This window comes from Lytechinus variegatus, chromosome 6 (assembly GCF_018143015.1).
Source record: "Lytechinus variegatus isolate NC3 chromosome 6, Lvar_3.0, whole genome shotgun sequence".
Classification (NCBI taxonomy): domain Eukaryota; kingdom Metazoa; phylum Echinodermata; class Echinoidea; order Temnopleuroida; family Toxopneustidae; genus Lytechinus; species Lytechinus variegatus.
The window spans coordinates 43,817,092-43,829,737 of NC_054745.1; the positions used below are offsets into that span (position 1 = coordinate 43,817,092).

Sequence of the window (12,646 nt, forward strand, 5' to 3'; positions counted from 1 at the left end):
TCAGGATATTACATGTATATGGATCCACAAAACAGAGCACAGAGTGGTGACAAGACACAACTTGGCAGCTATATTATTCAAGCAAGCAATACTAACTGCAAGGTAAGTCAGTTTTGAGAAAATGTACCAGTCTTTCTTGACTATCTTCCTTCTTCACTGCTGATGTTTCATGCACATTTTTCTGCTAATGGTTAAAAGATTTCCAGAGTGGGCGTCCAGCCATTGGCCTAAACTACATGTTAACCCTGAAGCTGATTTAGTGTCCAGCTCATCAAAATTTCTATCATAGTTAATTATGTTGATACATGTACATGTTTAAAACAGGAATTGCATGTTTTCCATAACAAAGGGAAATAATTCAGAGATGTATGTGTATATATATGATATTAAATTGTAATTTGCATCAAATAATCAGTCTTCAGCTGTCCAGCCACACTTTTCTCCACATTAACCTGCCTACCTATATGCATTAAATGTGAAATATACCGCCATATTAAGTACTGGACATGAGGAGCATTTATGAAAGGACTTGTCATGTGTTTTATCCGACAAGTCATTGTTTATTCTGACAGTTACCATAGTAACATAATTTCTCAGGTAATTGCATTCATGGAAAGTTGTCAGACAACAGAGGTTGATGAATGCTCCACTGATACATTTGCAACTTTCTCACATATTTTTTTTCTTTTTATTACTTTGTCGAATGTTAGTGTATTACATGTACAAAGAATTTTGTATGCTTCTTCTTTGAGGAAGGAATATTGGTATAAACGAATTTGTAATGTTTAATCTATGTAGATGCGGTTTTTCTATTACATGACTGGGATAAATGGAGGAACACTCAACGTCTACACCCGTACAATGGTAGGAGGCCCTCTATTGTTGAGATGGACTGATGCAGTTGATCGAGGCCTAATGTGGATGAAGGAGGTCATTACTCTAAACAGTGATGATATGTTTCAGGTAATAGAACCCTCTCCTGCCAAAGATTCATTCTTTGTACCAGACCTGTATGTTTTATTTCATCTGTAGGTTCTTAGTTTGAGAAGCAAATAACTTGTAATGATCATATACTTATTTTTCATACAGTGTATTTTAAATGTAAGGGTATTTGAAGACCAATCTTTTGCATTGGATATTTTTTTAAATGATGTTGTTATTGAATATCATGCAAAGAATCTAATAGCTCTTTATGATTATTAACCTCTTTGCCAAAACGTATGTTTACATGTAATAATTGTTAATTTTTATATTTTACCCAGGGTAGACACTTCCGTTCCAAACACTGTTTAACCAGCGGACCCTACTTAACATGATAATGTTATTGTTGTTATAAAACTGTTCTACCAGCGGATTGCATTTAACCTGATCCTGTTATTATTATTATTAAACTGTTATACCAGCAGACCCTGCCTCACATAATTATGTTATTGGTATTATTATTATTATCATATATCTTTGATGAATAATTGGATCTTGATATAGGTCATCATAGAAGGTGTCAAAGGTCAAGGTTCAACTGGAATCCTGGCTATTGATGATACAACCTTTACTCCTGATTGTCGTGTCTCTGGATCTAGTCTTCCTGTCCTTACTACAGGGGTACCTACTACCACTGGTAAGAATTATCTTGATAGAATACTTAACACTAAATAGACTGGGTTATTTTGAGGCCTATACTGGGGGGGCTGATTCAGGAATCAGCCCCCCTTATGATCTCCGCCGTCGATCGCGCGATCGCGACGTAAATTGGCACACGCATTACCCATGGCATTACCTACAAAACTATAGCATCACATTCTGCAAAAAATCTTATGTCTCATTTATTATGCTAATTTATGCGTAAAATCATAAGTTTGCTCTAATTAATAAAATAATGCCCCTGAAATGCTAATTTTTGTTTCACATACTCTAGATAGGCATCTGATCAAATTTATAAAAAAATATTCAACATCACATTTATTTTCTTATGTATTCTATTGTTTTCTAAATTTCTTATGTATTTCTCTGTTTTTCGACTTTTTGTTTTTTATTGTTTTTTCAATGGAAATTGTCGGGGACTTTATTTTGACCATAAAAAAGATAAAATTTATTGATTTTAAGCAGTAAAATGAAATATAATGAAATATAATGATACATTTATGAATTTTGGATAGAAACACTATTTGCATTGGATTTGTACACAAATTCACGTTTTTGAGTAATTTTGGGTCTGCATGCACTTATGAAATGTTGCGAACCGCGTACCCGGGGTCACAATTTTGGTCTCAAAAATTGCGCGAGACTTGAAAGTAAAAATTCAGCGAGCGACGCGGTGAAAAAATTTTGCGCGGTGGATTTATCGCGAAAAATTTCAAGGGGGGGCTGAATCAGCCTCCCCCAGTCTTTTTTAGGGTTAAGCTACAATGTCACACACAACTGTGCAATTTCATAGTTTAATGATATTAAAGCAGATATGAACCAATAGCGCCATCTCGAGTCCTCAACTACTCTTTACTTGGCCAGTTTCCTGACCCATAATGCTAGTGTGGTCTAGTAATATAGACCCACTTGAATGATAACATGTTAATTAACTACTCAATACATTTATACCCCTATATTTATGTTACCAAGGAGCAAAACAATCTGGAAACATATATTTTAAGACTATATATTTATAACAATGACACAGTCAATGAGAGACCACACACAGTTCAATCTCCCCCTTTAATAGTAAATTATATAATTTATAAAATATTACTAATAATTTTTGTAGAGTGCTCAGTACACAAAGAAAGAGAAAAGTAAAGAAGGAGTCATGACATTTGAAATAAAGGAAGCCTTAAATAGGGAGGTCTGCAGGTAACATATGTTTTTGCAATTTCTTATGCATTCCTTTGTTTCTTTACCTTTAGTTTTTCATTGTTTTTTGATGAATTTTTCTCGGGGACTCTTTTAAGATCATAAACAGCATAAAATAAATCAATTTAGACCAGCAAAACTAAACATAATCATGCATTTATGATTTTGGTTGAAAACACAATTTGCTTTGACTGTGTACACAAAAAAAAAAATTTGGAGCAATTTTTGGTCTTTGATGCACTTACAAAATGTTGCATGATTTTGGAACCGCATACCCAGATGTTGCAAATTTGGTCTCAAAAGATACGCAAGACTTGAAAGTAAAAACTCAGCTTGCGGCGCGATAAAAAAAAATCACGCAGCAAAAACATTGTGTGATAGACTTAAACACCTGCAAGTATAATGTGTCGCTTATTGTGTAAGAATGAACCGGCGCACTATTTATTTTTCTTTTTTTATTTGCCTCAGTGCCAACTACATCCACCAAGCCTAGCAGTAAGCCATCATCACCATCACAAACTGATGTTATAACTACAACTGCGGAACCTACAAAGCAGCAAGGCACTCACAGTCCTTTGAAAGGTGGTACTAACAGTATGTATCTATTATATGAGTACCTCTTATCACAATACTCTGTGATTGATCATAGGGAAGAATTTTGAAACTGATTGCATCGTCATTATGTGGATTCATTCATGATGATAAACCTTGTGATCAGTTGCATAAGATGCTTTTAAAGGGGAAGTTCACCCTGACAAAAAGTTAATTGTAAAAATAGCAGAAAAATTAATGAAAAATATTGCCGAAGGTTTGAGAAAAATTCATCAAATAATTAAAAAGTTATTAGAATTTCAATTATTTGATTTGTGACGTCATATGCGAGCAGCATTCCTACATAGCGAATGGTAAAAAATCAATGAAATGTCATTTTCTCAGAAAATTGAAAATGGTTTTCACTGTAACTTTTGTATATCAATAGGCAAATCGTTTCATACCCGATCATGAAAAGAAAACAAAATTAAGTCATCAGGAACCATACAAAATTTGAAATTTATGCATTTTATATTACATAACACATGGGACAGCTGCTCGTTTATGACGTCACAAATTCAAAACTTTGAACTCTAATAACTTTCTTACTCTTTAACGGATTTTCCTCAAACCTTCACCAATATTTTTTACTATTTTTTCTGCTATTTTCACAAGAAAGTTTTCTTCAGGGTGAACTTCCCCTTTAACATAGGCAACTTGTCAGATGTCTGTACCTTGTCTGATAGCAGCTACTGTGAGGATGCTATTCAAATTTTCATTGCAGCTTTCCTGCCGTCCTTATCCTTCATCTCTGGTGACTGATGATTTGTAATAAAAATCTTCTACAAAAAAGACGTGTGGCTTTTCAAAAAGTCAGCTTTTGGAAAAGTTCTTTGATCTTAGCGATTGATTGTAGGGTTAACTTTTGAAATCATTTGCATTTGTCATTACGTGCAATCAGTCAGAAAAGTTTTCTTTGTGATCAATCGCGGGGTTTTGTCTTTCAGGGTAAATTTTCATTGCAAGTTATATTGTTATTCATAATGAACATCTAACTACCAGCACTACATGTAATTACCAGGATGTTAAGAGACTAATTCATACCAAATTGGGTTGAATTTTGAAACTGATTGCATTGTTATTATGTCCAATCAATTGTAGTAAAATGAACTATTTGACAATTGCATCATGTGCCTTCAACAATAAGCATGTCTATTGATTGTACGATTTACTTTTGAAATGGACAGCATTGCTCATGTGCAATCAGTCATTACATTGTACTTTGTGATCAATCAATACATGTTTTGGTTTTGTCTTTCAGGGTAATTTATCACTAAAATTACAAGTTGTAACCTTTAAGTACTAAAATACCAGAATGTCACAAGACCTACCGCCCCTTCACACGGTACAAAAATGTAATTTAAATGATTATTCCAGGGAAAAATCAGGAACGCTAATCACGAATTCAAATTCTACTCCGGTGTTGAAGTCCAGTTTCACTCAAAATTTTCTGTGTGAAAGGTCCGATGATTCTACAGATAAATTGCCATCATGTGTGAATATACAATTAATGCACATTTCTGAGTGTGTTATGACGATGCAGCACACTCGAGGGTATTTACAATCATGCGAAAGCAAGAGGCGCTTGCACCGAGTGCTTTTGCATAATATTGTGAATGCCCGAGAGTTGCTCGCATCGTCACTAACATCACGAATCTTAAAATGTGCATTAATTGTTTTATAAAACGGGTCAGCAAAATGAATTTTTCATGGAAATCTTGTTCAAATCCCTCCAACTTGTGTACGATCGCACAGACGAAGACATCACAAGACTGTCAATTATGACATCACAGGTGTATCTACTATGCGCGCCTAAGTAAGCGCATCAAAATCCTAGCCAGCCTCTTTTACTGAACGCGTATCAGTTTATGCTGCACAAAAATTGCACAGTGCTGCACAAAAAATGCACAGTGCTGCACGAAAAATGCACGACTGGAAGGTTGCGCATAATTAAAGCATGAACACGTGACTTGAATACGCACTCACCATTGGCTACATCCTTGAACCCGTTTTATAAAAGGCCCTAATTCATATCAAATTGGGGATTATGAATGAGATACAAACAGTCCAATCCCGCATTCTATGGGTATCATTCAAATTAGCTGCTCAACAGTGTATTCTGATTGATTTCTGTAAACTACGCTATGAAAAACACAACAAGAAGCGTGAATTCAGTGCCTTGCTCCCCCTCCCCCCAAAAATATGCCTGTTTATTATCAGAACTTTCTGTGTATTCACACAGAGGTACATGTAATATTATACATATGAGAGTTACTTATTCCTTGACTTCCAACAGTTTCTGGCAATTTACAAAACATTGGAATAGCAAATGGCATTTAAACAGGATATTGTTGTGGTATCGTGTAATGTAGTTTTGTTGAGGTATATGTACAGAGATCAGGGATTCCTAAATGGACAGGGTGCCTAAAAAATTAATATTACAATTTTCATGACAATTGTGTCACTTTTCTCTGAATCCATTTACTATAGCTGGTCTAGTAGCTGGTCTCTCTGCTACGGCCGTCATCATCATCTTTCTCATCATCATTGTTGTATCTGTATTATTCTGGCGAAGAGGAAGAAGGTAGGACTTTTAATATCAAATCCTTATCAATAGAAGAATTATAATCTTCCAATGACTGTCTTTATTCTTGTCATTGTTACTTCTAAATTAGTATGGAATATGTTGATCATCTTGGTAGAAGAAATAGCTGAAAAGTAAATCTTTTTCACATGTTGGAGCAAACTGGCCCACCATGTCTGATGAAGACTAGTACTGTAGGTACATGTAGTCAATACCAGTTTGCTCATTTGTGCGACAATAGATTAACTTTTCAGCCACATGTATATGCATCTATATTGTTCTCATGGATGTTTTGAGGAGAGATATTGATCATGTTTTGCGAAGGGTGCTTGAGTTTGAGGTGGCTGGTTAGAGGGGAAGGGGCAACCGAAGATTGCATGGAAGAAGTAAGTAGTGGAGGAGAGTTAGGAGGGTTGTGTTGAGGGATGCACTGATGTAGTAAAGTGGAGGGAGAGGGTGAGAATGAACTTTATGAGTATGCTAGGTAATCCCGGTCAACCCTGTAGTCAGGGACTAAACCTGAACAAGGATGACTGATGGGGAAGGAGGTTTGAATTGCTATTTTAAAAAATCTTAAACATTTAAGAAAACAATGTTGGTAATTATGTAGATTAAGTCGTCACAAGACTATGTGTATGACTATTCGTGTAATGACTATTCTTGTTCCATGCGTATCTATATCATTTTGGCTGAGGGGAGTAATGCATTCCTTTTCTCTTTCTGGATTCTCTTTTAAATTCTTTTTTGTTGAAATGCCAAATAGAATGATGAAACAATAAAATGGAGTCCTGTTTTTTTCCAATGTTACAGGGGAAAAGGAGAATTAAGAGCTCTAAGGAGTGGCCTGGAGACCCCAGGATTCGATAAAGACTTTGGTAATGTTGATGTAAGTATTTACACCTGGGGAGCGTTTCATAAAAGGATTTGTCGGACGTTTTATCCGACAAGTCCCATTTTATCTGACAGTTACTATAGTAACAGTGCCACTCAGCCAATCAGAATCAAGGAAAGATGTCAGATCTGACAACTTGTCGGACAAAAATGTTGATGAAATGGTCCCCAGATCTTACATTCCATTTGGTCTCATCCCAATTTGGAAGATTCAATTCTGTGATAAAACTTACATGTAAGTACCTTTTTAAACAGCATGTGTAGTATTAGCCCTGTACAAATTAAAACATCTTCCATATGCATCAAAACTATGTACATTTATGGCGTGATAGGCATCTCTAAGTACCGACTGTTATTATGTATTATATTCCGCATACATGTACTAAGAATTTCACTATGAAAGGTACTTGTAGTTTCCCATCAATCACCACTCACAGTGATAGACCTTTGGTCCATAATACATGTAATTTTCATGACATATGTAGACTTACAATATGATCTGTATGCATAGATCTGAAGATAGGATATTTCTTTTTTCTCATTTTTATTGTTCTTTTTATTTTTATGTTTCCATAGTTTGCTCTACAGGAGGTTGATACCAGTATGTTTGGACAATATGAAGCTGGACCAACGGTGAGCATTATTAACATTTCATTTTCGATTGTTTAATATCATTAAAGATATTGTTATTCATTAATGTGCACCCAGCTTGTTGTATGCAAGCCTACGGAAGCTCAAGTGTGCTCCATTTGTACCCTCGCACACATGCATATGAAAAGTTGAATATTATACAGATATTGACTAATGGGGTGTGTAATATAAACATTCTTTGGACCGCCGGATTTGTATTTTCCCGAAGGGTTATATTTTCCCAAAGTGCGCAGCACTGAGGGAAAATATTATGATCACGAGGGAAAATATTAATCCTTAAGGTGGTCCAAAGAATTTTTTTTTTCACACTTCACATCAGTCAATATCTGTTATATTAAACATATATTAAACATGCGTGCAGCATGTTTATGATATTCACAGTGATTGATTAAACTGGTATAGATCTAACGTGAGATCTTGATCTATAGATATCTAAGTAACGTTAGTCTAATGCAGTGAATTACCCTTTTCTATTCAAATCATTAGATCTAAATCTAAGTTCGAGCCCAGTTTAGGTCCAGGCTGGACCCAACGCAGGCTGATAATACATGGTAACATCTAATCTACAAGAGGGCGCCATACACTTAAAAAAATATTCACGGACCGGTTGGTCAATATATTCATCGAATGTGGACCGGCTGGGAAAATACACTGATTTCGTTCATATCGCGTGACGCGCTATGGACCAATCGCGCTTGGCTATCTGTCTTGGCTATCTAATATTTTAAGATATACATATTACTAATACATGTAGTAGTAATAATTGATTGTAATAACTCGCATTAACCCGGGGTACATGTAGCCACTCTCAGCTGTTTACAAGCTGATCTTCCAGTGGGTGCATAACATTACCCTTCTCCTTTCTCATACATCGAGCATCTGACATGAAGGGCAAGAAGGTCCTATTTTTAAAGTCTCTTTGGTATGACTCAGTCAAGGGATCGAACCTACGACCTACCCGTTCATGAGGCGGGCACTCTACCACTGCGCCACCGTGCCCGGTGTATATCATCCATTTACAATAAGATATATTCTCCTGGAAATTTTGAAATGAAACCCATTATTTGTTCTGTTTATTTTTTGTTTTTTTCTTTGTTTACAGTCAACAGTAAGAGGCATTGATAATCCTGTATATTCAGCTCCAGCACAGTTACCCATTGACGGACATACAGAAGCTTGATTGTAAAGGGCGCCACCAATGGTAGAATGTAACTAGTCTCAGATATAGTTCAGAATGAAAATGATTATAGTAGTAAACATGAATTTTTATAAAGCACAAATTACATGTATATGTTAATAGTCTCATAGTGCTCTGAAAGAAAACATAATTGGTAGAATGAATAATAATGATAATAATGATAATTACTATAATATGATAGACAATTTAGTCTTTTAGGATGCTGAAAGAGAAATTCAGTGGGTAGAATGAGAAAAAAATGAAATAATCATATTATTGGAATGTACATCATGATAAAATATTCTAGTAAGGGAACTGTGTACAGTGCATCATGAATGAGGAAAATTTTGTTTTGTTTTATAGAAATAAATCAGTTTACTAAAGGGCAATTCCAGAAAATATGTACGTCCGGCCCCCTATGTGGGGCCTTCATAAAATTTTCTGTCTCTGATTTCTTGCTCTTTTGACAGTCTGTAATATAAAGAAGTGAAGTAGATGTAAGACTTGAGAAAATCTTGGTCGGACTATCAAAAAGTTTCATTATTTTGTGGAATTGTCCTAAACCAGACCTCATGACCATTCTATGTTTGAATTAAGGAGTTGCCTGTTCACACTTTGAATTAATGTACAATGTAGCAACTCACATCATGTTAAAGGCAAGCATTGTTTCTCATATGAATGAATCTGCCTTATTTAAATCTCTTAGATCGAATAAATACGATTGATTGTGAGCAAAAATAGACATTCTTTGCATGTCATGATATGAAAATTGAACTTGGGCAATTATTTCACTCATGGAAATACATTTGTTTTCTTCATTGGTTACCATATGACATTTCACAAAATATCTTTTACTTTCAAATTTCATGTAATTCAGCACTTTGCTTATTTACAGTGGTACATTCTCTCAATACATAGCTAGCTTTCAGAATAGAATCATTATAAAACTAGTTGCAAGCAAATTAAAGCTGTAGACATTAAAGATGATTTTGTATGTGCCATGATGCTATATTTGTCTAGATCGACAAACTTTGTTGTTCTTTGATATGTAATCATATGAATTTATCTCAGACACTTTCTCTTTATAGAAGACAGAATTTTGTTCCTGACTACATATTTATTTTTGTACTATCCCAATTGATTCAGTCCTCTTTTTCAACAGATTTTTTTGGTTATTTGCAGCAAAAAGATAATCTCCTTAGTAATTGAATTCTAGAGGTGCACACTGTCATTGTGTAATACATGTATATATTGATTCATTGTAATCAATTTTATAAGGATTTGTTAATAAAGGAAAAGAAGTCTAATCCAGAGATGTCAGTTTTCAGGCTTTTCATTTTACAAAAATTGTATAGGGGCTTTAATATGTTCTGGATTCAAGCATGCCAGTTGACTAGTGTTTGCTGTAAATCATCTTGTTAATGTTGCGATGTAAATGAATTATGTATTCTTGATGGTTGGTATTTGAGCTGGAGTGCTATCCATGTACCTTTACTAGGTAATATTCATGTCATAACGTCACAACCGTGTTGATGTTGAAATGAATTACTGCTATGTCAGGTATTCTTATTGATATCTTGAACCATACAAAGCATTTTGCGATGTAAGTTATGTATACATTTGAGGTTTTCATTTAATAGAGCATTTAGTCGATATCCAATAATATGTAAAGAAAAATGATCAAAATAAATGAGTTAATAATGATACATTGTAATTCATGTTTGTCTTTAATTTACCTGATTCCTTTTTACCTGTATACTAATGGTAAATTCAGATTCTTGCTGATTTATTTTTTTCCCGTTTGGTTTCAATAGATAACAATTTTTCTCACTTCCCGTCACTCCTCTCTTCTCCCTCTCTGTTATTTCAAACCTCGGGAAGCGAATGTTGCTTTCATTGATAAATTGGATTATTTCACTCAAGTGGTTGTTTCCATGGCAATGAATTCATCAAAATATCACTTATTGAGATCCATACCAGAGCACAAAGAAGAAACTTTGAGAGAAGGATTGATTGTTTACAAGAACATTTTTTCAGAGATTATTTTATTTTTTGGCATGAAGTGCTGTCTACATGCATATAAACAAATGAAATGAACAGCCTGGTGTATCAGGTTAATTTCAATGAAAATAGTATAACAAATTAAATGCACAACTTTAAATCAAGGTCCCCATCTTACAAAGAGTTACAATTGATCCAATCAACCACAACTGAAGGGTTGATATTGATCCGATCAATGACAACTAAAGATGCGATTGATCCAATCAACCACAACTATGGAAAGCCAGTCATGTCAACATCTACAATGTGTCTTTGTTCAAAACATTTTCAAGATTACATTTATTGTTTTCTTGATAATCCTGTGTGCTTCTCCTTGTTAATAAGGATAATTTTTCAAGTTTTCTGTAGAAAAAAAATTATGACATCGAAAGATTTCCATATAATTGAGGTTAATGGATCAATTGTAATTCTCTTTAAGGCAGGGCCTAGGTCAATTTCAATGAAGTAAATATAACAAATTAACTTGGGCAATTTTTAAGTCACTCGATATTATACACAGTCTTATATCAGGGTTATTTTGCATTAAATCTCAATTCAACATAATTATCAAACGACAGTCTATTATTTAGCCATTCTTATCAACAGTACCTCAACACAAACAAAATAACTTTGGTCAGATTTGAGAGAAAGAAAGAAAGAAGAGAGATTATTTCACAAACAGGGGAAGTAATAATGAAAGAAGTAATAAAAGGATAAATCATAATGACTGATGCAGACTTCTGTTTGACAAATTCTTATTTAAAAATCTTGTATAAGAATTGGAGACAAATAACAGAATTAAAAAAAACAATCATTAAAGAGAAAAGGAATTTTTTATAAATATTTACACTTTAAAAAATATTTCAAAGGAGAAAATGATGTACATGTAGCAGAATCAATATTTTGTTTCATATAAAAGGCCCACAATTGAACAAACCGTAGCATTCACATAACCAATCCAAATCAACACATGAATAATCTTGGTAACTCTATAAAACGTTTTTTCTAAAAACATGTACAGCATAAACACATTGTTTATTTCAAACTCAAAACATTGTATACACATATATATATATATATATTCTACGTGTATAAACAGAGTACAAGATCGATCAGTAAATATTAGTAAATAACTACTGTTATGCCCAAAATGAATATCATATTACACTCTTATATAATGTAAGTGTTCCGTTAAGTCAAGTTACATTTTAGTATTCTTTTAAAAATGAAACTACAATACTACAATATCCCGTATTCTCCAGTCAGGTTTAATTAAGACCACGTTCTAATTCTGTACTAAAATTATGGCAGCCAAAAATTATGTTTATGTTGTATATTTCTTATGCTTACTATTTTGTTTCCTTTTGCTTTCATCATGAAGAAACATACGTGTACATGACTTCAATATACGTCAGATACATGTATCATTCACAGATGTGGAGCATTGTGGCCCAGTGGATTAGTCTTCGGACTTTGAAACAGAGGGTCGTGGGTTCGAATCCCAGCCATGGCGTAATTTCCTTCAGCAAGAAACCGATCCACAATGTGCTGCACTCAACCCAGGTGAGGTAAATGGGTACCGGTAGGAAGTAATTCCTTAAAAAGCTGTGTGTGCTATGAACGCCTAGCTTAGCTGGGTATTTAGGAGCGCCTTGAGCACCTAACAAGGTGGATATGTGCGCAATATAAATATCCTATATTATTATTATTATTGTTATATGTAATTTGAGTTAATAAATTTGATATGTAGTGTTAGGGATTTGTGCCCCGATTGGCTTTCCATAGTCAAACCATATTTTTAAACCAGGGTTTAATTTAAACCTGAGTTAAGAATACGGGAAAATGTATTCAAACTATAGCAAGTATCCAAA

The 12,646-nt window shown here is 34.2% G+C and overlaps 1 protein-coding gene and 1 long non-coding RNA gene across 2 annotated transcripts in view; both read left to right on the top strand.

Annotated features, from left to right (window-relative positions):
* LOC121417881 (MAM and LDL-receptor class A domain-containing protein 1-like) overlaps nt 1–6,020 on the top strand; it is a 34,098-nt gene extending 28,078 nt beyond the window's left edge. Inside the window, exons 21-25 of the mRNA XM_041611615.1 lie at nt 5–102; nt 799–963; nt 1,486–1,618; nt 3,310–3,435; nt 5,923–6,020. Of these exons, the coding sequence (XP_041467549.1) occupies nt 5–102; nt 799–963; nt 1,486–1,618; nt 3,310–3,435; nt 5,923–6,020 (620 nt within the window). The remainder of the gene's footprint in view (nt 1–4; nt 103–798; nt 964–1,485; nt 1,619–3,309; nt 3,436–5,922) is intronic.
* An 804-nt stretch (nt 6,021–6,824) lies between these two features.
* LOC121417512 lies at nt 6,825–8,722 on the top strand. The gene is made up of 3 exons (XR_005970365.1): nt 6,825–6,902; nt 7,484–7,540; nt 8,661–8,722. It is a non-coding gene; the product is annotated as an uncharacterized LOC121417512 (long non-coding RNA).
* The last annotated feature ends 3,924 nt before the right edge of the window (nt 8,723–12,646 follow it).